Raw genomic sequence first — 26,817 nt, 5'->3', positions numbered from 1 at the left:
GAAGGAACTGTTTACCATTTCCAAAGTCTGCATATAATGGAGGATAATAGAACTAGCGTGTGCAGCATAAATCTACTCAAGTCCTACTTCGTAGCAAAACACATATGCTAGATTTGGTTCGTACAGATGCATCGTTTAGTAATGAAATGTTAACTGTCATCAAGTTTTATTTCAAAGTCAAGGCCATTATATATAATACACTAGAATGTACGTGCTCTGGATATGTTTTATTACCTAGTTTTGATATAGCTGACAAGTGCACAATGCACTTTTCAACAGATGTCAAGTCGAGCCTGGAATGAGTTTGGGGTGAAAGTACAAGTTTGATTATGGCTCCACCTTGTGGTGATAAAATGTGGTTATTTTGCGATGTGTGTGTGTGTGTGTGTATGTATATATTTATTTTTAATTAACATAACACATTTACATATTATATATGTAATATATATATATTTATATATATATAATATGTAAATGTGTTATGTTAATTAAAAATAAATAAAAAACAAATATACAGAAAATGACTAACAAAGAAAGCGGGTAATACAAATTAATTCATATAGATTTTTATTTCAGGATTGCATTTTATTACAAATTAATTGGTTTTATCTTGTTTTTTAAATAATTTATTTATTTTACTATTATTTATTTATAGACATATTTATTTATCACTTCTGCAGTTTGGTCCTCGGGTGTGTATCACTTTTTTATGAAAGAACTTTGTGTCCACAATGTTTGATGAACACACACAAAACTTTTATTAGGTGTTTAGGAGGCTTAAACATATATATCGAATTCTGTTTAAATTGATTTTACATTACTTTTTTTAATTTGATTATTATTATTAGCAGAATTTCGCCGTGATAAAAATATGTAACGTTAGTGTACATATATTGTTTTCCTACTCACTTATCAGATTTGCTTAAAAAGCGTTTTAATTACATTAAAATATTAATACTAATGTGTCCATTTATTTTAATAAAGTTTGATTTATTCATGGCATTAAAAGGGAATTTAATGATAATTTTCTAAATAATGCGGAAAGATACTGTAAAATGTTACACTTTTAGCTTTATTCACTGTTGACTTTGGTTGAATCTTTTCCAAACGTTACTAAATAGTTACTAAATCTGTCCGCTTAATGTTCCCTTTTTAATTTTCCACAAAAGATGGCAAGCCATATTGGTTTGGAACTACTTAAAGGCTAATTTTAATTTATGAGTGAACTATGCCTTTTAAAAAACGCTATTTTTCATATCCAAATAATTACTACTGTCAGTTGCTGCGCTCATTCTGCAGTTTTCAAAATTTGTGACTACGCCCATCGACATGCCATTCTACCGTCCTCTACAGCTGAACTGGGATCAGCTTTACTCACGCTCAACCAATGAGTTTTATTATTTAGTGTTAAACACTGTTCCCATGTCTGTTGTTATAGATTAAAAACGGTTACTACATTCCGTTAAATAATGGCTCCACCCCTTGGTTTGTGTACGAATCCTATTGGACTAGGGCTCAACTGTGGGCGGAGCTACATCATTGGGATTTTTTGTTTTTATTATCAGCTGTTCGTTGGGATCTGTACTGCGGTGCTATAATTTACATGGAACAGTTTCTAAAAGTAAAAAGAAACAAAATAATAAAACATATATTCTGCACCTCTTCCTCGGATTAAACAACCAAAGATTTATTTTTAACGATTTAGACGTCGGAAAATCTGTTGCTCTGTAAAGAAGCAGGTAACGTTAGTATGTTTCACTTCAGCCTCTTTTTAAACTGTGTGAGATTATCTGTAATTTATATTCCTAAATCTGTTTTGTTTGTATATATCCATGTAGCCTATATATATTTTTTTAATTTAATACATAATAATAGGCTACTATATGTCTTAATCATAATCGACGCTCATGACGCTGCTTCATTTATTGATAGTGATGTGATAGTATTTGTTGATTACATTTCTCCTACAGGACACTTTGTTTTAGTGTGTAACGTTATTTGTAGCCTATTGCACAACCAGATAAATCATTGGCCCTTGTTTTCCTCGACATGCCATTCTAAATTATTCAAGTGTTAAAAGAGAGGGACCAATAAATAAATAAATAAAATTAAATGAATGGTAATAAAAGACCCTGCATAAAAACCATAGATATTAAATAATTTCCACATCACGCAGATGCTGTGTTTTCAGAGAAAATGTATGTATTGTTTTAATGGCACACCCCCCTGCTGGAGGACAACAGATGGACACCTACAATGGAGTTTAGGGGTCCAACAATACACTCCCAAATTTCAGTTCATCCATCTTTGTGGCTATATGAACAAATATCGTCAAATATAGGTTTTACATGACAGACACATTTTGAACATATCTCTAACTAAAGAAACATATGTGTTTCTACTAAAAACACAGCGTAATCTGAATGTTTTGAATTTCTACGTGTGTATTGAAAGAGGAAAGCCATTGTGTTAGGGAGCTTGCCTTAATACAATGTTCCTTTTTAATTTATCACTACTTTATAGTTTTCAAAACTGAAAAGTAGAGTTTCATAATGAAGCCTGACAGAAGCCTGGAAGACTGACCTCAATATGAGATATGAGCCTAAAATAACTTTTAGCCTGGTTTTTATTCAAGTCTTGATTAGTGGCGCTAATTCAAAACGGGAGCTTTATCATAGTATTTACGTTTATAATATTCACATTTCTCCTCTACCAAAGGTCTGGCTGAAGTTGTACTGCTGAGATCTGCTCATAACGTCCGTCAGAGTGAAGAATTGAGTTGACCTTCAGATATTCAGTACAAGCACACTTGATTGATAACAATGCTTCAGCGGCTCACAAACCTGCTCTTTGGAAGTGTAAATGAAACAATTGAGGAACCAGCTGTACCAAAACCAGGGTCACCAGAAGTGGATGAGGAGGGTTGGCTACTGGTCAATGCTGCCGGTGAGTACAGCAATAAAAATGTCTCATATTGATATGAAAACCCTTTATGGACTGGCAGAAATAATTGGCAGGTAAAAAATCATATAAGAGAATATGAGGTTGTGGAGCTCATACTCAAGCAGAAAAAATACAGAAGGCGAAACTGAGCAAAATATGCACTTTTTTCATTCTTTTGCAGCTGCAGATATTTATATGACCAAAAATAAGAAGTTCACATGATGTAATTACAATGTTGTTTGAGAAATGTACAAATATACAATATAATGTTGATTGAGAGATGCACAAATAACCATTCCTCAAAAGCATGATTTATGATTATCAAGATGATCAAGTTGCTTGAGACCATCATGAAATATTGGGTTAAAATACAGTGCAGTTAATTTAAGGTCTTCAAATAATAATTTGCATTCATTTAAATGGATAGTTTACCCAAAATGAAAATTTTGTCATCATTTACAGTTTTTTTTCCTACAGTAAAAATCTGTGTAATACAACATTGTTTTGGACCCCACTGACCTCCATTGTGTGGGCAAAACCTTCTTCAAAATATATTTTAATTAACTGATCAATTTGTTCGGCAACAAATAACAGTTGTCTCATAACAGGGTTGCAATTGTGTTTATTAACTTACAGCTTTCCCTGGTATATGTTATTATTTTCTGTAGATGGAGAGGCATCCCCTGAACCCAGTGAGGTGCAGTTCAAGGTAATAGGAAACCGGTCCAGCACTGAGAAGTGTGCTGCCAGCCTGGTCAGTGATGCAAGGTAAAACCAATACATCTGCTCAGAGACCACAGTCAGTATCACTTTATTCCTGCTGTGAGGTTAAAACAACACTTTTGTTCTCTTTCTAAAGCATTGTCGAACCAGAAGTCCCTATTGCTCGAAGCAGTAGTCGAGTATCTCAGCGGTTGGTCTCTCAGGCCGGAGCTCTGGTCAAAGTGTCACAGGTGGGCCGGATCCAGCGGGCTCAGGCACGGTCCAACCGCCACAATCTCAGCCGCAATTGCATTCAGCGGCAGAACCACATTCATCAGCGTCTTCCTCAACGCTACTCTCGCATACATCACATGATCCTCCATCAGCCTAGTCGTCGCAACTTTAGTCACTAAGATGCATAAAGTGTCAATAGGCATCATGCAAGCAAACAACAAATATGCAAATACCTTGGTTCAAAATAAAAGCATGATATGAATATTCTTGAACTTTATATATATATATATTTACAATGTAGTGTATAATGAATCCAGTGGCAGCTAAAATTATGGCTCCGAATATATTGTTGGCCATTTGAAAGTACATGTGTAGTAAACTGTCATGCAGCAATAAAATTAAGGACCTTTGAATTTTCCTTTTTTTTTCTAGTTTTCTATCATAGTAACATTAAACTAATATGGAAACTGTGCTTAATTAAAAATTTGATTTGATATTTCAAGTCAATTTATTTTAAACAATAAAGCAAAGTTATGCACAATCTAGATAATTTCAGATAGGTTCATTATTATTACTATCATTATTACCAGTATTATTATTTTCATGTAATGCTCTATAAAAACCACGAGGGGGAGCCTAGGTTCGCCTAGTTGTGGCCCAGTCATCAAAATAGCCCTTGTCTTAATTAATGTGGTCAAACTGTCCTTAGTATGAAAGAATATAAAATGTATAAGACATGACTCTCATCCAGTGGTTTCACAGTATTAAATGATTACTGCATTTTGGGGGTTTTGTCCATTGAAAGTTTCCATCATGTGCTGTAGAAGATGCACATTTACAGTTTAACTCAGGGGAAAAATATTACAGAAGTCAGTGGCTACCAGCAACTGCATTCCTCAAAGAAAGATTTTGGGTGAACTATCCCCTTAAGTTCTTTCTCTTGTTTTCCTCACTTGATTTTCAATTAGAACAGAGAGAACGTTTACAGTTCATCGCTTATTCAGTTTTTTTTCTCCTTTGTTTCTCATTCAGGACATTATAGCCCTGCAGCATAAACATTACAGATTGCAGGTGCTGTCATGTGAACGGGTGATTTGAGTGCATCCAAGACATAATCAAACATGTAACAGACCAAGATGGTTTTGCAACAGTATACACAACTCACTTGATGTTGGACAGTTGCCATCTATGTGTAAAACCAATTTGGCCATGTTATGTCAACAGAATCACATGTTACTAAATGTTTCATAATGTTGATTTTGTAGAAATAAAATGCAAGTCTTGTTCTAATAAGTGATGTATGTCATCTTCACCAGTTACATAAAAAAAATCTGTTAAAGGATCTCATACGAGATGCTATCACATAAGTCTGATGAACACCTTTATCACATTTACATACTTATCACCTGATCTGATGAGCTGCAAGATAAATTTCAGCTATGCCATATGCCTTGTGACGTCCACAGATATTTTTTGACAATGGCAGAAAGTGATCAGAGCACATGAAGCATGTGAAGGTGCAATGCATGACTGAGTTGTCGTCTGTTAACTCATAGTTTAACCCATTTCCATTTCTACATATGGAGTTGTTGATGGAAAGGTGTGGTCTGTTGAACTGTAACTTGCAATGCAGTGTTTTACATAACTACAGTCAGTCAGATAATATTTATGTCATATTATAATGATTCTCTTTGTAGGACAGAAGGGTAAATGGGCCATGCTCCAAACTATGAGAAAAAGAGGTAAATCTAAAATGGAATTAAATTAAAATTAATGAACCTAAATATGTATTTTTAGAATTTTCTACACTTATAATGCTTTCATATATGTTCAGTCAAATTAAGATATTATTTTGCCTACATTTCTAATATGCATATGGAAGTATGTTTGGAGGCATTCATCTCTATCCCATATCTCCTTGCATACTAAATTGACTTCTTAACCTTTATAATATTTTAACAAAGTATTTGACAATGAAAAGAACAAGTTACAAAACAGGTTTATCAACTTAAAGAGTTCAGACACTCAGGCATTTGAGGTCAGGTGCTTTCAACCAAAGTACAGAAAAAAAGTGCACATGCACAGAACTACAGGCCTACAGACTTTTGAATATGTTAAACGGCGACTAAGACGTGAGATCGCTCAAAACGTATTTTCTTTTCAGCTGTCTCTAACTTAAGCAAACATTTCGAGGCTGGGTTGCTTCACAGGTCCCAAAAATGGCAAAAAGACTCTTGATACCCTCAGATTGTCTTTGGGTCAGAGTTAAACACTCATTAATAATCGGTTCAGTAGCCAACTGGAAGACTTGCGATGTAAAATATATAAGCTGTATTGCTCATTAAAAAAAACATCCAATCTTGCAGATCAATGCAAATGCATAAAAATAATTACGAATAATATATTGTCAACCAATGCATATCAATTAGTGTAGCTTTTTGTGGACGGTTTGTCTGATTTCCTAGTTCCTGGCGTCCAGTGTCATGACTTTGTAGCATGTGACTCACATGATGTGAGCAATGGAATGTCGGAATGACATAACGACTGACAAGTAGATAACTGACTCCTGTGTTCATAAGGCGTCGGCTGTCATTTAACACGCAGACACTCATCCTTCAGCATGGAGCTAAACGAGGGAAAACAGGAGCGCTACTTTATTGTAGTGAGGAGAAGCAAGAATGGTTTGTCTCGCGGGTCTATTGGGTGCGCGGATGCAGAGACAGCAGCAGGAGATCTCATAGGAATGGTTTATGGAGGAGGTGGCAGTGCCAAGAGCAGCGGCACGGTGAAGAAGCAGGACACATACCCACTCACACGCCACCAAGCTCAGCTACTTCTGTTCGTTTCACCTGCCAGCAGACGACTGGAGCTCATGTGCAACGTCCAGCTCTTCAGTGCAATCTGCGCTCTTGCTCAGGACGATCTTGTAGTGGTCAAACACAAGAAGGACTTTCAACCATGCCTGGTCAAAAATCTGATTCAAATAGGCAAGAAAGACAAGCCAGGAGTCTTGCAGATGCTGGGATTTGAGCTGGATTTAGTGGTGAGGAAAGATATTCTTTTTCCATTAATTCTTGCAATTTGAAGAATAACATACATTTGACTGAACAACTTTATATTCTCTTAATTCTATAGTATTCATTTTATTTTATTTTGAAATGATAATATATAACAATAAAACATAATATGTGTGTACTGAAATTATTTATGATTATTATTATATACATTTATATATGCATTTTATAGTATATTAGTATTCAAATCAGTATAGTTGAATTAGTTTCTAATTTCTATATTTTTATGATTGTTATTATTTTACTGTAAATTAAATATGTATTAAAATATTTTATTTTCATAAAAAAAAATTAAAAATAAATATTAATACTATAAAATGTATTTCTTCTTTGCATATAATTTTTTATAAGTTAGAGGGCATGTGTATGTTTACTATAGAAATAGAAAATCTGAATCAACATGACCGATATGGCTGTGTACTGCTACATTATCTAAACATGCACTTTTGAACTGTGACATAAGTGTTGATATGATCACATAGACTAAATATTTGAAATGCAAAGAAAATAGATAATGGTGTGAAGAATCCACATGATCTCTTGACATGCTGTTGAATCTTTTCACAGGACACTCAACATGATATTTTGTCAAAGACGACTGTCCCTCTTCCCTTCTTCAGTGCCGCTGATATTGTCCAGGTGGCTCCATCACATTTAAACACCAGACAACCACTGAGAGACAGCGTTGATTTGGGTCAGTTAATCATCTATTTAGCCCTTAAAACATATTTGAATTCTCATGGGTATTGATTGGATCAGGGAGTTATTGTAGAGATCCTATGACTAGAGACTGCGGAAAAGATTGTTATCTTAAACTGGAAAAACCATGCTGTCAATCTCAAAGCTGAAACAATTTGTAGTATCTAGCATGCTGCATACCAACATTTTAGAGGGTCAGGTGATGATTTTTGCAATAATATGATTTACATGTTTTCACTTTTTAGGTTTGAAAAGGAAAGCGGTGTCTCGCATCAACTCCATGCCAGCTCTCAACTCACGCAATGCAAAGAAAGGAAGTATCATTTTAAACACAGACGTGTCAAGTACCATTCAGTCCTTGTCCCATTCTTCTTTGGAGGTGGGGTCTATGGCAGAAGTCATATCTTTGAATGGGCTGACCGTGTTTGGTGTGATCAGATGGATTGGAGTCCCAGAGGGAAAGAGAAATTGCTGGGCAGGACTTGAGCTGGTCAGCATCAGCATTTTTTTCTCTCTCAGTATAAAGCATGTGCTGATTATGTGGTGTTTTGTGTGTAAATAATAAAAACATCCCTCAAATCCTTTCAGGACAATGAGGTGACGACTTGTTCGGATGGGACATTTGGTACAAAGCGGTATTTCACATGTGAAGGAAACAAAGCCTTGTTTGTGCCACTGACCAACTGCAAACCAGACAGCAGATTTCTGTTCATCCCGAATGAGATCCCAAAACCACTTGAACCTCTCTCAGGTGAGACCCTTCAGTCTGCTTTATTATTCCTCTACTTACAGAAACATTCAGAATGTTAAAGGCCTAAACATGAAGACCTTTTCCCTTCTTAGTCACTCTCCTGGAAGATTTAAATGAAGATGTTCCCCCTGTTGCTGAGCAAGACGTTTTGTCCCATCTGATTGGCAGAATGAGGGGAATCCAAGGTCACTTCAACTCATGTTATCTAGACACCACTCTCTTTAGGTAAACATCTTAAGAAACCCATGTTATTTCATGTTTCATTCTGTTTCATCATGTTGATGCATTTTCTTTTTTTCTGTTTTTACAGTCTCTTCACATCATCCGTAGCTTTCAACAGAATGTTTAGCACATCAGAAGATAGCGAGGAAGGCATTTCAAACATTTTAAGACGGGACATTGTGAACCGTTTACGCAGGTAAAGGCTCTTAGTACATACAAAAGTCACTTAACAAAGATAATGCATAGCCGGAGCTTGAGTAAACACGCTTTATATGGGTATGTGTGTTTATAGTCATCAGGAAACTCACAGTTCATTTCATATGACCTCTCTCTGCAGAACGGGCTTTGTTCCAGCTGAGAGTGTGATGAAGTTTCGAGAACGGCTGGGCTGCAAATCTTTTGCTACAGAGGAGAAAGGTATTACTTATTCCATAGCAGCCATTTACTTGTTGATGCTGAGCAGCAGGTTTTTATCTGTGGCTTAGAGCTAATGTAATGAACCCTGATCTCTAAAACACTGCTATTTCCGTCAGATCCAGAGGAGTTCATCACACTACTACTAAAGCAAGTTTTACATATAGAGCCTTTGCTCAAAATCAGGTTTGTTTCATTTCCACTGCTTGTATTATTTTATATTATACACCAAATCAGCATATTTTTTCTGAAGGATCATATGATACTGAAGACTGGAGTAATGGCCGCTGAAAATTGAGCTTTGCTATCACAGAATACATTTTTAATTTAAAATGTTTAAAATATATTAAAATAGAAAATTGCTATTTTAAATAGTAATAATATTACTGCTTTATTTATATTCTTGATGGATATAAGATACTTCTTTAAAATCATTAAATAATGTTACAGACCCAAATTGTGTACATTCTGTGTAAACAAACTTAAACTTATTATCTTAACACCTGTATGTGCTTTTTTAGGTCATGTGGAGACTTGGCACAGGGTGCTTATACACATCAGATCATTGTAGAAAAGAATCAGGTGCGAGCTGTGCCTTCGGTTCAACAGCTGCTTGAGATGTCCTTCGTGTCAAGCGATCTGAAGTTTGAAGAGGTTTGTTCATTTCTTATAGTTTATTGTAAATTAGATTATAATTTATTTGATTCAGTTGTGCATAACCTGTAGGTCCCTGCCTAGGAGATACATTGCATATATTAATCAAACCTTTTTTTATTTTAGATTCCATCTTGCCTTATAGTTCAGATGCCACGGTTTGGAAAGAAGTTCAAGATGTTCCCTAAAATCATTCCCTCAACAGAACTGGACATCACAGACATCTTGCATTGTTGTGAGTTTAACAAGCGTGCTTCTAAATGAAATCTGCTCCTGATAACATTTGTTTTGTGGGTGCAGATATTGGACAGTTTCAGATGCAATATCTTTCATGCTTCTCCTGTTTTCTCTGGCAGCTCCCCGGGAATGTTTTCTGTGTGGTCATCCTGCTGAATATGAGTGTGTCCAGTGCCTGATGGACCATAAGCTCCAACCAGGCAAAATAAAGCAGTATTGCATCACCTGCAACACACAGGTAGTGCACCAAATATTAAAACCTTTTTAATGCACACATTTCTGTGATACAATGCATTTTCCATGTTTTTTTTTTTTCCATCCATATGCCTTTCTAAACCTAAATATTTTTCCTCTTTCTACAGGTTCACATTCATTCCTCCCGAAAGGAACACACTCCTCAAAAACTTACAGTTCCAGATCACCTTCCAGAAGATGCACCTGTACAGAGGCAGCAGATGCAACTTTTTGCAGTCCTCTGTATAAACACCAGCCATTATGTATCTTTCGTCAAATATGGGCCTAACCCACGGTCCTGGATCTTCTTTGACAGCATGGCTGACCGATGTGGTATGTCAAATGTTAAATGTCAAACACATTAACATGTCATTTATATATTTATGTAATTTGCACAGGATCACAAACCTTTTTTAATCCTTCCATTATTGATCCTATAACTGTTTAAAAAGCTATTTATCACTAAAATGGGTGTTAATTCCTCACTGCCTTATTTTTATCATTAGGTGATGATAACAGTGGCTACAACGTTCCTGTGATCAGGTCCTGTCCTGAGGTTGGAGACTTCCTTTCACAGTCTGAAGAGGAGATGTCCACAGCAGATGTGAGTCAGAGCAGTGAGATGGTACGCAGACTGCTGTGTGATTCATACATGTGTCTCTATCAGAGAACAGAGTGAGCAGAGACATCTTTGATATCTTCGGACTACTGTGTCCTTCTCTTGTCTCATTACATCAACAGAGCTGACACATGAATTACTGTATACGTATGTTTTGCTGAGACATTCTGTTCTTCAGCAAACTATTAATCTGTGACTTCTAATGGAAGTGTATTATATTTAAAAGGGCTCCTAGATGTATCTCATTTTATTAGGCAGAGATATACATTTATACACAAGCAACAATGTAATTTATTTTGATAGTTAAGTATGTTCAGTATGATTTATTTTGTATTACATTTGGTATGATTTTTGATTACTACATGATTTATTGCTTATTTGTATACTGATTAGTATATTCTATTTGTATTGAAAATTGTAGGATGCTTATATTGGCATTAAAAATTATGCAGCACCAGTTTCATTTATCTGTCTTGATAAATCTTATTTTTAATTCATAGTTGATTTCAGAGTTTCTTACTAATCTTTCACTCTTTTGGTCATATTTGTATGTTACACATTGGTGTTTATGACTACAGTCTACAGAAACAAATTACAGATGACGTTGAAAATATTAGGAATTAATATAATTGGGGGCTATGAAGCAGAGATGGGACCAAGTCACACATGTGCAAGTCTCAAGTAAGTCTCAAGTCTTAACCTTCAAGTCTCAAGTAAGTCCCAAGTATTTTTTTCTTGGGCAAGTCAAGTCAAGTCAAGTCACAAGCTATGTCAAGTCAAGTCCAAGTCAAGTCACCTTAATATTGTTATTTTACCTGCAGAATCTGATCTTAATAAAGTTAAAAGACAAGATATAAGTAACTGTCAGTAAATTAAAATAATTTGGATTTGCATTGTAAATACTCATGTTCAGTAAAATACATCATGGAATCAAACAAAATTGTAACTTCGTAAAATTATTTATTTTTCACTTCTGCCAACAGTGTTTGAAATGTTTTACATTTTCAACATTGAGTCCATAAAACAAATAACAGCTAAACATCCAACAGACTCCTCTCTGAACACCTCTTTCTCTCTCTCTCTCTCAAACACAGTTTACATACAACATTAAACTTTGTTACATTTATCCTCTCTCTCTCTCTCTCTCACACACACACACACACACACTCTCTCTCTCTCTCTCTCTCTCTCTCTCTCTCTCAGTATAGAATATAAATATGACGTATTTTCAGTTGTTTCATACTTTTTTGTTATGTACAGTACAGACCAAAAGTTTGGACACACCTTCTCATTCAAAGAGTTTTCTTTATTTTCATGACTATGAAAATTGTAGATTCACGCTGAAGGCATCAAGGGCTATTTGAGCAAGAAGGAGAGTGATGGGGTATATATATATATATATATATATATATATATATATATATATATATATATATATATATATATATATATATATATATATATATATATATATATATATATATGTATGTAATGTGCACTTCTCATGATTGGGTAATCGCGGCAGCTACATTTGTTTTTCTGATTAATTGTTTTGCTCTATGAGAAAGACAAGGTAACAAAATATTCGGGGCTTATGCCCCCTTAGCCCAGCCCTAGCGCCGCCCCTCGAATGCATTTTTTTGACGGCCTGCTAGCGGATCATTAGGGGCTGTTCACATCACGTCTTTTGTGCGCGCAAGTTCGCTATTTCCAATGTAGGCGCGCGGTATGCGCGCTCATAATGGAAGCAACGCGCTCACGACGCGCACCGCATCTTGTTAAAACTTTTCAGAATGCCGCAAGCGCACCGCGGGTCATGTGACAATAACTAACCAATCAGCTTCATCCTTTCCCGTATCAACGTTGAAAGCTCAGCTAAGATGAAGGAACAGCTGTTCATAGCTGTATATGGATTGCCATTTTGAAATGAATTTAGTAGCAGAGCTACTGCGAGCGATTTTTAGTGCTGCAAATCCATTTATCCTTTGCTGAAATTTCCGCGTCTCCATTGAGAGAGAGCGTGTCATGGATGCTTAGCAACAGACGCCCCAGGAGCACTTCTGCCCGAGCGCTTTGGAAAGGAGAAAGCGGCGCACCCAGCGTTTTCCACGCGTTTTTAGGCGCGAATTATTGAAGACAAAAGCGATGACCGTCGGTAACCCTCAGGCTGACATGTTGATGTGATGTGATATCTGATTTAAGTGGGCGTGGTGTGTGTAAGGTAGAGAGGGCATGACTGATGATAGTGTCCTGATCCAGTCTCGACGCTATTCTCAGCCTGCGCTCCAGCTGAGTAATCAACTTTATTTTAAAAAATAATTTATATATTTTATATTCAAACTGAAAACATGATGTGATTAACACTCAAGTCATTCAAGTCATCGTGTCTCAAGTCAAGTCAAGTCAAGTCTTGAGTCTTTAACTTCCAAGTCCGAGTCAAGTCTCAAGTCCTAAAAATAGCGACTCGAGTCGACTCGAGTCCAAGTCACCAAGTCACAAGTCCCCATGTCTGCTATGAAGTACAAAAAATAAAAAGTATTACAGTGGTTTTAAATGTATAGTGAGGCCTGGTTGAAGAGAAGGCGTTGGTGCCCTCTAATGGAAACCTCACAGCATTGATTCATCAATAACGAAGTTTATAAAGACTTGACATTCTAAACTTTGAGGTCTGATTCTCGAACAATCGTTCTGTTAAATGGGTTCTTTATATAATATAATATAAAATTATATTATATTATTGTAAAATTAATACAGTGTTTCTGAAACATAAACCAGGAAATATTATTATCTCTGATTGGCCATTCATATATGAGTGTAGATATGCACATAGTAATAGTTTAATGGCTAAATAAAAGTAAATAAATTCTAAAAATAAATAAATCAGCAAAGATCAATGTACACACCACAGTAGTTTGTTGTTCGGCCCAGTTATTTAGCAGTATCCTATGGCAGTTCCTTGTCATTGACCTTTAAATTGTTAACAGTGAATCATATTAAGGTTATACATTTATTATGACAGTTGTTAAAGACACAAAGATCATACATAACACGTGATTGCAAAACAATTTCCGCCTTTGTACATCTGTTGTCTGGACAGAGATAGGCCTACTGCAGGTTAAAGATAAATGTGGCCATTGAGAAGCAAAGCATTGTGTTAGTGAGCACTCACACAAAATACTGTTAGGGATTCTATGATAACAAAGGCATTGAAACAAATAGTTCTAATAGTATTGATTTATTAAAATGATAAGAAACACATGGCAGCACAACTTCTGAAAAACCTAACTCATCTCAGTGTATGAAAATATATGTGTAGCTGCAAGTAACCTTAAGGAGGACTGAATAAAATAAAAATCAACTATGTTTAAAAGTCCCCCGTATGTCTTTTTGTATTATTCTACTGTATAAAAAGTAAATAATACCTGGGTATGTGATAGGAGGCTTTGTAGCTAATATTTTATCAAGTCAAATGTAAAAAAATTATTATTATTGTAATTTTTTAAATTATTACTGATCTTCACAACTCTTTCAGCAAGACTCTCTTCGCTGGTACCACGTGGCTTTAACACCATAGTAAATTAGGGTGACGTCACAGAGCGGAGCTGAGCGGGCACGCGGTGTGGGAGGAGCCTGGCAGGAAAAAACGCCTTTTTATCCTTTTAAACGCGTCTGACATGCGCAGTGCTTCGAATCTCGGGCTTGGTCTGTTACACAACTGTGTCTTTCTTCATTCTGCCTACAGCTCCTCGCCGGCATTTTACTTTAACAGGCTTTTAACTGTGTTATTTAAAAAAATAAGACCCATAAAAATGAGTGGGGACCATTTCCACAACGATTCCCAGGTAAAGTGTTTGTGATTTAACGTCAGTAATAGTTTTTTTTTTCTTGAGGGTTTGTAGTCACTAGCTCGGCTGTTTAAATTCATCCGCAGCGGCAGTTTTCCCCCAGCATGCTAAGCTAACAGGCACTAGAAGTCGGCTTTGAATATAGTAATTTTATATATTCAGCTCTTGCTGTCCTTTGGCGCTTATTTTACATTAACGTGTCCTATTAAATGCGTCATTCTGGAAATTAAAACTTTATATATTCCCATGTCAAACGCAGCGGTGGTATTTAAACGCTGTTTTATGAACAGGCTTGTTAGCTTGAGTGCTAACCCTCCGACTAGCATCAAGTTGAAAGTTAGCAGCCTCTTGACACGGCACGATTAACTTATATTCCACTGTTTTTCCGCAGATCGACTCGGGATCCAGACATAATGGTGAGTTGGCCACATTAAGATAAAATAAAATTTTACGCTTTACACATCTAACGTGATCGCACGTAGCTTTCTTGACGACCAGTTAGTTTTAAGGACAGAAATGGCGTCCCAGAGACTAAGTCCCCTCTCGCTCACTGACAGGCGTCTATTGTTCACATTGAGCCCTTAAAAATCGTATTTCCGTTGCTTTAAAATCGACGAAAAGCGGCGATTTTGAAAGAAAATGAGACTATTTGCCAGTTCGTGTAGCTTGGTCGTTTGTGGAGTTAGAAAAACGCTCTAACGAGGCTCGTGAAAGTGAGGGTTTGGGGTTGAGGACTTAGTCTCTGCGCCATTTTCTTTTTTCTCTGTCTAGCGGTCTGTGTGGAGTGCACGTTAAATGCACATCGACGTGATTATGGAGGCGAAGGTTTGAGAAACGTGCGTGACCTGTTCCGGATCCACGCACGAAAATAAAGCCTCAACCTCAAAAAAACCTTTATTCGATGAAATGTGCTTAAAAATGCACGTTTACAAATCAAATCAGTAACTGCAATTTTCCAGGAATTTGGCTTCTTTAAAACTCATCTATTCTTATGAGCTAATCTGTAATATAATCTGCATCAGATTATTACTTGCAGTAAGATTTTATAAACTTGAATGAGCCTGTGCTGTGGGATTTCAATAGACCTATAACTGATACCACACAAGTGTCACTGGTGAGACCAGTTTGGTAATGTAGGTTCAAAACATGGCCAACCAAAGGTATTGCAAAATAAAATTGCTTTTATAATTGTAGCTTTTATTTTTTAAACCTTCAAAAGATCAGTGTGGTTGTTCCCCATTTCTGTTCAGTCTTGGCAAAACTTTTAAGCACTTTCACATCACTAGACACATGTTTCTTTTTGTTTTATGCAATGCATCATTTAGGTGCCAATTGTTAACCATTAGTTTATTATACATGAACATAAATGTAAACTACCTAAATTAATTATATTCTCATTTCAGACACACAGTTAGGTGATGAGACAAGAATATTATGCACTTGACTTTAATAGGGGCATCATTGACATTTCTGACACTTTATATTTTAATATAATTATTATTAAAGTTATAATTTAAACTATTCAAAATGGCAGCTGAACATTAAAGACCGTGAGTGTGATTGCATTTTCCTTTTGTTGTCTGATTTTTATTTATTTACTTTTTAATTTTTTCAGCGAATTAGGCTAAATGATTTGTCACCCTTTTTTTGTCACTTTTTTTTTAACTAGAGTAATTATGTAGGCATCTCATAAATTATCTTTTTTTGTTCCATTTTAAAATCCACACCATCCTTACTTTGAATGGGCATGATGCTTCTGATAAGGCCTCATGATGCTTCTCCTCATAAGGGCAGCTAGGGTGCTTAACCCATGGCTGTGCTGATGCACACACTGCATGTTAACATCGTCATTCCACTGAACACCCACCAAGTGCTTAACATAAACGTAAACCCATGCTCGGGCATGGCACATAAAATTAGACAATGTATTTAATAAACAATAACATGATTTGAGTAACATTGCTTTATTTTGCACATTCTACATAGTCTTCCCATGCTTTACTTCATTTGCATGGGTAATGTGTACCAGAAACTATATAATAAAAATGTTATGATAATGGATTTTTTTTTTTATTAGATCTGAGGGAATGAGTGTTAGCCTAGCAGTCTTCAAAATTATGCGAATACCGTTTTTGTGTACTGTTAGCATGTACTTTGTGTAAAATTGTTTGGAAGTAATTTTTCTTTTGGTTGATTTACCTCAGTATGTTCTTTTTAGTCAAATGGCTTCTTTCAGTCATCGAATTTATTTCGACTTTATTTTGAGTTTGCTTTTTGTTATGAAGCTCCAGCATGTAACAGTTCTGCTGACAATGAACTTGTCCACTAGATGGTACAGTTCACAAACAAGTTCTCCACAGTCCCAGATGTGCATGTGTTTTGCTGAAGGGCAAAATGAACATGCTGAATGGTTGGCCCATAGGGAGGATTTCATTTTTTTATGTATATATATATATATATATATATATATATATATATATATATATATATATATATATATATATATATATATACATACATGACACATATGTATATTTACATGTATATGTATTATTATAAAATTTTTTTTATATAAATTAAGGCTTAAATGTAACCCCATGCATATTTACGAATGTATGCCTGTACAGGAGTTCAGTTAAGGATGCATATCTAGAGGTAGGGAAAGGTTTGTCACGTTTGGTAATGCGCTCATGCGTACTGTGGAAGATAAATGATTTGATTTCATGTCCTAACCGAGCACTCCTGTCCCTCTTAATGCTTGAATGCATCCTACTGTAACATGAGGTTCATTGTTTATCTGTGCTCTTAAAAGATGACATTTGAGTTCATTTGGATTCCGAAGCCTCGTAGAATTCCTGTTCATTCTTTTGGTCCTCGCGACAGAAAGAGCTCTCATTTTGCTTTCCCCTTTTGGGAGGCCTGTTACAAAACACCTCCAGCTTTCTCACTGTCCGATACAGTGTCAGTAGAATATGCCTGGCCCTCTTGCAACCCAATCCGGCCTACCAACCTACACATTTCCTAAAGCATTGGTTCTCTGAGTAAACAGTCTGCAAAGAATGGGGCCTCTATAAACACCATGCATAGCTGAGAGTGAAAACTGGACGCTTCACGTCAAGAGGTAAAGTGCCAAAATCTACAAGATGTGACTAATGTGTCTGCAGTAGGTCGGGTGAGGACAACCCAAAATATGTCATGCCTTACTTATTTCAAACCAGTTGTCTGTAAATGGTCTTCAGGGTTTGGCAGGCTTGTGCAGGTCACTCTGAAATGGATTTCTCATCCAGGTGTGAGCAAAATGAGCCGCCATAATGTTTCCAATGAGCTACCATCTTATTCTTTGCCTAGGTTTTGTGAATGCCTATAGCAGTAAAACAGTTTCAATGTGGAGGTCTGTTTGACTTCTTTCTTTTGTACTCTTTCTAACCCCTTCCTTTGAATCTCTTTCCTGTTCCAGGGACGTACTCTTGCCAGGTGTTCGTTGCCTTTTGAATGTGCTACTTTATCTTTAATTTCTTTGTTGGCAGATTCTCACAAACACAAAGATAAATACAAGGACAAAGAACACAAACACAAGGACCACAAGAAAGACAAAGAACGTGAGAAATCAAAGTACAGCAACAGGTATGACGTCACTGTCATTCACTCCTATGGTTGATATATAGGCCCTTTATAGCCTAGTTTGCTCTATATTGGGTGTGTTTGATAAACAGGGCGTGGCCTTCAGTGTTCAGACCACAGGAAGGAATGTTGGCTTTACTGCAACTTCCTTTGTAAACACTCATCTATTTGGAGCTGATTTTGTTGATGGACAATTAGATCACGGCATGTTTTATTGCGTTTTGGCAGCGAACACAGGGACTCCTTGGATAAAAAGCACAGAGATAAAGATAAAGAGAGGCTGAAGCTCAAAGATGGATCCTCAGACAAGCAGAAGGACAAACACAAAGAGAAGAAGAAGGAGGAAAGGGTGGGCAGAGGCCTCTGTTACTTTCACATTGCAACAGTTTTATTTGAGCTAAATCCTCTGGCTCTGGAGGAGTTGTAAATAGTCTTTTGTGATTCACACATTATTGAGTGCTGTTACTGACCTCTTTCTGTTGTATGTGATTTTATTTTATTCTATTTCCTTCCTCAAAAGCCTTTCGATGGCAAGCCTAAAAAAGAGAAAGAGAATGGATTTGGAAGGTAAGAACACCACTATAACATATGCCTCGAGTAGCTCTGAAATGTTTTTATTATTATAAAGGAATCATATAACTCACTCTTTGTTTTTCTCTTTTTTTTTTCTTTTTTTTTTAAATGACATGACTATATGAAATTATGAAGAAAAAAAAATATGTAGGAAAATTGGCAACTAAAATTGGAATCAGACTGAAATAAGTAGAAGCACACTTCATTTTCCATGTTGGGAATCAAGTTGCTACATACCCCATACTATTAGTGAACTTCCTGCACCGTTTTACACTTAATCTTCTGTTGTTTGGTGTAATGGTATCTATACTTCCTCTAAACACCAAATAGGTGCAATTATGTAAATTGGGCTCAAATGTTAATACTTTGGGTTTCTGAAGTCATCACTTCAAGCTTTCAATAGCTGCTTGTTTTGTACTGGGAGCATTTGAGTTCTGAAAGTTACAGTATGTTTTCATTCTACAGTGAAGTTTCTAAACAGATTAAGTAAAATTTAATTTCCTTATATGATCCCTTCAAGATCAACTGTTTGGTTTTAATCCCATAATCAGAAGCATGAATTTATCTTGTGACAATTTAGAGGGGTTCTCAATTTTGATCAGATGAGCAAGAAAATGAATAATGCTTGTCTTATCCTTCACGCAGCCCTTTCATCAAGTCTGAACCTGAGAATGATGGCTTTTACCACTCTCCTAAACACGAGAAGTCTCTGAAGAGAGAGCGCGATGATGACGAGTAAGTGACAATGCATTTGCAGGCCTTCTTGAACTCGCATGTGACAAGAACCTTTCAATCTTCTTCAGTCACGAAAGCACATTGATTCACTCATCTTTAAAATGTGAAGCATAAAGGCCCGTTCACACCAAGATCGATAACTATAAAGATATAGTTCTAAAAATCGTTTTCAATATTAAAGAATAGCAGAGTCCACACTACAACTATAACGATAAAGGTGTAGAGAAATGGTATCGTTGGAATCATTTTCAGAAAAAAAATTTTTCCAGCGCATGAACGATATAAACATTGACATCCAATCAGAATCCATCCTGCTGTAACGAGCTCGAGGATTTAAAGCGGCAGACTCGCGTGCGCTCAGAATAAACGGACGATATCGTTCTCTGGTGTGGACGCTAATATAGTTATCGTTCTTGTTGTGATAGGGGCTTTAGAGCGAATAGAGCTGATTATATAGTGAATGAAAGGTGTGGAAATACCTGACATCTTAACGTTTGTTTTCTTCAGTGCCGAGTTCAAACCCAAAAAAATTAAAACAGAGGAAAGCGAAAAGAAGGCAAAGAAACGGAAACAGGAAGATGAGGTTAGTGGATGAAGCTTATCTCTCCTGGATACACTTTACAAAAACTGTCTTTAAACATAATGTGAATCTTTTGATTTGCCATAGGACATTAAGCCCAAAAAGAAGACAAAAGACAAGAAAGGAGAAGCTGCCACAGATGGCAAGAAAAAAGCCAAAAAAGAGCCTGAAGAGAAGTGGAAATGGTTAGTCTCACATCCTCCGATTGTTAAGTAATTGTAGGCTGACTCCTCGTCTTCTGATTTATTCGGGGATATGTTGCCGATCACAAATGTCCTTGTTCCTGCACTTTGCACATCCATTTTGGTTGCTTTTGTTGGGATGTTGGTTTACATCCTTCCATCACTGTGCTTTTTCATACCATTTAGGTGGGAGGAAGAGAGGTACACAGATGGCGTGAAATGGAAGTTTTTGGAACACAAAGGGCCTGTATTTGCACCACCATATGAGCCTCTTCCCAGCAATGTCAAGTTCTATTATGACGGTACGTCCTTTAATGACTCAATGGCAGTTCACGAGGATTGATGGATCATTCTATTCAGGGGTTGCTCTGGTTGGATTTCCATCAAAACTGTCAGAGAAGCAGGTGTTAGGTCGTATAAACCTCAGATGTTTTAAACACCTTTGTTATGTTGAACATGCGTGCCCTGTCTGTGTTTTGTTTCCACTGGTCTGTTAAAGATAATGTCGAATTTTCCAACCAAACTCAAAGTTCTTTATTCTGGATGTAGGCTTTTATCTTCTATAACTGGCTTTACTACATTCAGGTGTTAAGGCTGTAATAACTTTGTAAAGTCCTGATAAAAAGATGCATTGTGTTCTTTTGCTGCTGTTCTCAAACTGCTTTTATATTATTTTTTTGGTCCTTCAATAGGAAAACACATGAAACTCAGCCCTGGTGCAGAGGAAGTGGCCACCTTCTTCGCAAAAATGTTGGACCATGAATACACAACTAAGGATGTTTTTCGGAAAAACTTCTTCAAAGACTGGAGGAAGGTAATGTTGACAATCTGTCATCTTTCCCCCTTGCTTTTTAAATAATTGCTTATGACTTGTATTAATCTTGCACGATCTTGTCACTTGCAGGAAATGACATCTGAAGAGAAATCCAAACTCACAGATCTGAACAAGTGTGACTTTGCTGAAATGAGTGAATATTTCAAAGCTCAATCTGAAGCCAGGAAGGCCATGACGAAAGAAGAGAAACTGGTACAGTTTACCTATGATTTCTAAAATGATTTTGGTGATATTTTGGCATGTGTTGTTTTTAGTGCTTTTTTTCTTTTTTCCCTTCAAGAAAATTAAAGAGGAGAATGAGCGCATTCTACAGGAGTATGGCTTCTGTCTCATGGACAATCACAAAGAGCGCATTGCTAACTTCCGTATTGAGCCTCCAGGCTTGTTCCGTGGCAGAGGTGACCATCCGAAAATGGGCATGCTGAAGCGCCGTATCCGTCCTGAGGACATTATCATTAACTGCAGCAAGTAAGGAGTGTTCGTAACAGTCCGACATCAGTCCATTTGGTTTGAAACCTCTTTACATCATCTCCGTCTCATTATAGGGACTCGAAGCATCCTAAACCACCACCTGGGACAAAGTGGAAGGAGGTGCGTCATGATAACAAGGTGACGTGGCTGGTGTCCTGGACTGAGAATATCCAAGGCTCTATCAAATACATCATGCTGAACCCCAGTTCGAGGATCAAGGTAAAAAATAAGCACATGACTGAAGGAATGCTATTGAAATAGAATTTGGGTTCTCTAAGCACTGATTTAGCCAAGGATTGTATTTCCTCCTATTTGGTCCCACTTTATATTAAGTGGCCTTAACTACTATGTACTTAGAATTAAATTAATAATTGATTGTGTACATGCATGTTTTTACAGTGCATTTATATAAAATGTATAAGCCTGCATGTTATTACATTTATAGTTACACTGTTGACTCATCCCTTACACCTTAATCTACCCACGCCACCTAACCTTAATCGTATCCCACCTTGATAGCCGCAAAAGTGTTCTCTAATACAATATAAACATAACACAAACATTTGCACTTATTTTTTCATGCAAGTACATCGTTAAGGCCACTAAATATAAAGTGGGACAGATTATAAAAATGCTGTTGTTTAAAATAGTTTGTAAAAATCTGATTCAATTTAATGCATCCTTGCTGAATAAAATCCTTTTTTGTATTCTTACTGACACCAAACTTTTGAACTGTATTGTACATTGGTTCCATCCCTGTCTTTACGTCAGTTTAACCAATAAATCTTCATAGACCGTAGAATAGATATTAGTCCTTTCAGTTTCTGCCATAATATGAAATTAATTATTGGTTTTGGTGATAATTTTAATATTGGTGTATCCTACGTGTTGCTTCTTGCAGGGAGAGAAGGATTGGCAGAAATATGAAATGGCCCGTAAGTTGAAAAAGTGTGTGGATCGGATCCGTGCGCAATACCGTGAGGATTGGAAATCCAAAGAGATGAGGATCAGACAGCGTGCTGTTGCTCTTTACTTCATTGACAAGGTTTGCATTGCTTAGATAAATGTAACATCCTTCACGTCAAACCCATGACCCTGAAAGCTTGTGATGAATAGGTTAATTAAAAATTACTCTTTAAAAGCACTTAAAGAGTAAGTGCATTTGGTTCAGTTAGTCTTTTATTTTTCTCCAAAGGGAGTACATTTACTGTTACGTTTGTAGAATCGTTTTGAACTAAAGCAGAAGTTGAAAAGCAGAACGGTGTTATGCATCTCCATTTTCTCTGGTATAGCTGGCTCTGAGAGCAGGTAATGAAAAGGAGGAAGGAGAGACGGCTGACACAGTGGGCTGCTGCTCACTCAGAGTGGAACATCTAACTCTCCATCAAGAGATGGACGGCCAGGAGTATGTGGTGGAGTTCGACTTCCTTGGTAAAGACTCCATTAGATACTACAACAAAGTCCCCGTTGAGAAGAGGGTAAGTTGTAGTGTTTCTCAAGCCCCCACCGCCACCTTCCCCTACAGAGATGATGTTTTTTAAGGCATCAAAACCTCTGAAGGCTCATTTTAGTTAAATAAGACCATATTGCATGTTTTCTTCAGATTAGGTTAGTCTGGTAAATTATTGTAAAAAAGTTGTTTCCCCAAGATGTTGTACAAGGAAAACTAAATGTGCATTTATAAATACTTAATTCAGTATTGAAAAGCTTACGCATAGGTCCGCAGCGCTCTTGAGTGTTGCACAGATTGCTCCTGAGATGGAGCATTCCAAATCAGTCGCTTATGAGGTTCCTTTTCGGTTAGGATGGTGCCTGAGGTGTCTCATTAGGTTTTGGAACAGAGCTAATATATCCGAAACTCCGCAGCCCGTGTCTTTACACCAAAAAATTCTTCAGCAACTTCAGAGGTTGCAGAATTGCATGTAATCAAGTCCTGTTTTCAGTTTTTAAAGCTTGTCACGGTCTAGCACCACACTATGCAATAGAATTGATTTATTATGCTGTTGTATGCAGTCAGGACCTTTGTTGCCAAGTTATTAACTGTTACTGAGTTTTGATTGTGCTACATGGGTAGTAGATGCCACATGAAGTTTCATGTTCCCATATTTTGAAAACTCAAATTCATTGGCTTGTCGTTGCTCAATTTGTTGCTTCTCTACAGTCATCAAATCATGCCAGTTTTTGTTTTTATTTCTCTTTTTGATTGTGTTTGGTCTTTTGTTGTTGTACGTTGCAAATGTCCTTGGGTTTGTGAAAGGCACTGTATAAATCAAATGTGGTTTTCAAATTACTGGTGTACAAATGAGAGAATTTTCATCTGAGTGCTATTGATTAGCAAAGATGTGTTGGTTCTGTCTTTTGTGTAAAATCTTTGTCTAAATGTTACAGGTTTTCAAAAACCTTCAGCTGTTCATGGAGGACAAGGAGCCGGAGGATGACCTTTTTGACCGTCTCAATGTAAGCCGGTGCTTTCACCAGTCCGTTATTTATTACTTGCAAGGAGAAAGAAAGAAAAAAAAACTTTAGCTGAATGCGTTGAATTAAGACAATTGTATGTAACATGACTTCCCTCTCTTGCAGACCTCCATTTTGAACAAGCATCTTCAGGAGCTGATGGATGGGCTTACGGCGAAAGTGTTCCGTACTTACAATGCATCCATCACACTACAGCAGCAGCTGAATGAACTCACAACCTGTAAGTACCATTTACCGTATGTAAAGATGCTTGAGTTAACAGACCCGGTCATGATATGCATGGTATGTGACCTCAAGTTTATTTGTTCAGCTGAAGACAATGTTCCTGCAAAGATCCTTTCCTACAATCGTGCTAACAGAGCAGTAGCCATCTTGTGTAACCACCAGAGGGCACCACCCAAGACGTTTGAGAAGTCCATGCAAAATCTTCAGACAAAAGTATGAGACGTTTGTGACCTTGTCCTCGTTGTCTTTATGCTGGTATTTTTTTGTTAGTGCAGGGTCTGTTGGACCATCTAAATGTTTGCCTTTCATGCATTCACTTGTTCATTAAAACCAGATTGATGCAAAGAAGGAACAGCTTGCAGATGCTAAAAGAGAACTGAAGAGTGCCAAGGCTGACGCCAAAGTACGCAGAGATGAGAAATCCAAGAAGTGAGTGTCAAAATATTTGCTTGAAGGGGCGCCCAACTGAATTTGGCCCTTTACACTCTCATTGTGCGTTCGTATGTGATTGTATGCTGCTTTAATGTTGGTTGTTTTGGCAACCCAGAGCCGTGGAGGCCAAGAAGAAAGCCGTGCAGAGGATCGAGGAGCAGCTGATGAAGCTGGAGGTACAGGCCACCGACCGGGAGGAGAACAAGCAGATCGCCCTGGGTACCTCCAAGCTCAACTACTTGGACCCACGTATCTCAGTAGCCTGGTGAGATGGCGCTTTCATATGTTGTGCAGTAAGATGTCCCTTGTCTGTTTTGGGGTCTTATTCCTTTTTATTCTTTCCTGCTCCAGGTGCAAGAAGTTTGGCATCCCTATAGAGAAGATCTACAACAAAACTCAGCGTGAGAAATTTGCCTGGGCTATCGACATGGCTGAGAAAGACTATGAATTTTAAATCCTCTTTGCAATTTTACTTCTCCCTCCACCCCTTTCCTTTTTTTTTTTTTTAGATACTTTTAGCGTAAGTGATGATTTCCAGCAGGTTATGAACCGGGCAAGGGAAAACATGTGAAGCAAGCGTAGTGTCGAGGAGGCCCGAGTGTCATGATTTGGGTGACTGATTTAAACATTTTTTTTTAGGCTGTGACCTGTGATCTTGTTGGTTTTATTGGGTCGGTCTTTTAAGAATGAAGTATGGACGGCCTCTGCGCGAGGTTGCATGGTCTTTAAGCCAGGAACTGGAGAATCAGTGGCTTGACCTTTTGAACACTTTTACGGGCTCACTCCCCTCCCGTATCTGGACACGGGCTCAAGGACGTCTGAAAACTATGAACTTAACATGGTCCTATAGCTACTGTATTAAGCTACAACTTGCTTTGTGGATCATTTCATTTTTAGTTTTGCTGTATTTTTAGCCCTCCTGTATTAATAATGAATTCTATATTTTAATAGAAGATTTAAAAAAAAAAAAAATCTAAGAATTAAAGTACACCCATACGCCTTTTTAGAAGAAATGTGTACACCTGGTGTGATTTTATGGGAAATGTGACCATGAAAAGCTGTGTGTTTGAGTGAGCGTTACATGAACTGTTCACTATTAAACTGGAGTTCTTGTGTAAACTATGTCCAGATCACAAAGTAGGATGCTTGGATGAGCTGCAGGGGACTACAGCTTCAACTATATTTCCTTAAACATGCAGAATGTGAATTTATTTTTTGTTACAGCATATATATCAGGGTTTTGTTTCCAGTGTAAATGTGAACCAATTTCTTTTTTTCTTTTTGTGCCCCGTTCTTGTCTCCAGTATCCTACAGATTGTGTCTTCATGGCTTTGAGTCTCCATCTGGATTTAACTTAATGTGTAATGCTAACTGTTGGTTTATTGACTGTTTCCATAAGATAAAAAAAAAAGCAAAAAAAAGAAACTCTTGTATCTGTTACTTGAATATATCATTATTAGGATGTATTATTTCAGGGAATGGCAAAAGGGTTTTTATTTCTGAAGGGGGTGAGGGGAAATCAACATTGCCAAAAACAAAGTCTGTGTTATGATTTTTATTTTTTTGTAATTGTATCAAGATTTAAGGATATACTTGTTTTAATATGGACTTTAAGAATCTTCGTTTAGTTTTTTTCCACTCCAGTCTGGAAAGAATTGTTAGTGGCAGCCATGTAACCTTTTCCTATCAAGCTCATGCCGTAACCTCTGATCAAGGTTTTTTCTTTCTTTTTTTTTTCTTTTGCTCAATTGTAGGTTATTTAAAAATAAAACCCTACAAACTAACCTGCATGTTGTGTTTTTAAAGCCAAATCCACAAGTCTTATTTCATCTTCCACATGCCATGACGGGTGAGATTTTGCAAGAACTTGATGCTTTAAGGTGCTTTACACTTAAAATAATGGGTTGAAGAACTTCCTGTGTTCCCAGAACCATGTGAAATGAGCACCGAGTCTTGCTTTGAGAACAGGCCTCAGGAAGAACTCAGAGGGGGAGCGTAAAAAGACCCTGCCTGTTTGTCTTGGAAGAATGGCCTGTATGATGTATTAGCCAAGCTGTAGT

General features: G+C 37.0%; 2 protein-coding genes across 2 annotated transcripts; both read left to right on the top strand.

Moving 5' to 3' along the window:
- The first annotated feature begins 6,418 nt into the window (after nt 1-6,418).
- Nucleotides 6,419-11,240, top strand: cyld2 (cylindromatosis (turban tumor syndrome) 2). Its single transcript, XM_026275667.1, has 13 exons — nt 6,419-6,922; nt 7,521-7,647; nt 7,898-8,142; nt 8,241-8,403; nt 8,496-8,628; nt 8,714-8,821; nt 8,963-9,042; nt 9,159-9,225; nt 9,561-9,693; nt 9,820-9,928; nt 10,050-10,168; nt 10,293-10,497; nt 10,671-11,240. The coding sequence occupies exons 1-13, from the start codon at nt 6,500-6,502 to the stop codon at nt 10,841-10,843; spliced, it is 2,085 nt and encodes a 694-aa protein (XP_026131452.1). The 5' UTR covers nt 6,419-6,499; the 3' UTR covers nt 10,844-11,240.
- Nucleotides 11,241-14,462: 3,222 nt separating this feature from the next.
- top1a (DNA topoisomerase Ia) lies at nt 14,463-26,541 on the top strand. Its single transcript, XM_026275661.1, has 21 exons — nt 14,463-14,625; nt 15,020-15,044; nt 18,156-18,252; nt 18,478-18,598; nt 18,770-18,816; nt 19,468-19,557; nt 20,065-20,140; nt 20,225-20,322; nt 20,506-20,621; nt 21,012-21,133; nt 21,224-21,346; nt 21,435-21,622; nt 21,700-21,844; nt 22,527-22,670; nt 22,918-23,103; nt 24,014-24,082; nt 24,206-24,320; nt 24,411-24,538; nt 24,660-24,754; nt 24,873-25,022; nt 25,109-26,541. Exons 1-21 carry the CDS (start codon nt 14,593-14,595, stop codon nt 25,209-25,211), a joined length of 2,271 nt encoding a protein of 756 aa, XP_026131446.1. The 5' UTR covers nt 14,463-14,592; the 3' UTR covers nt 25,212-26,541.
- Nucleotides 26,542-26,817: the final 276 nt, after the last annotated feature.

The sequence above is a fragment of the Carassius auratus genome, chromosome 11 (assembly GCF_003368295.1).
Source record: "Carassius auratus strain Wakin chromosome 11, ASM336829v1, whole genome shotgun sequence".
In the NCBI taxonomy this organism is placed as follows: domain Eukaryota; kingdom Metazoa; phylum Chordata; class Actinopteri; order Cypriniformes; family Cyprinidae; genus Carassius; species Carassius auratus.
Note: the sequence above shows the minus strand (reverse complement) of the source record. Positions and strands in the feature narration are given on the sequence as shown.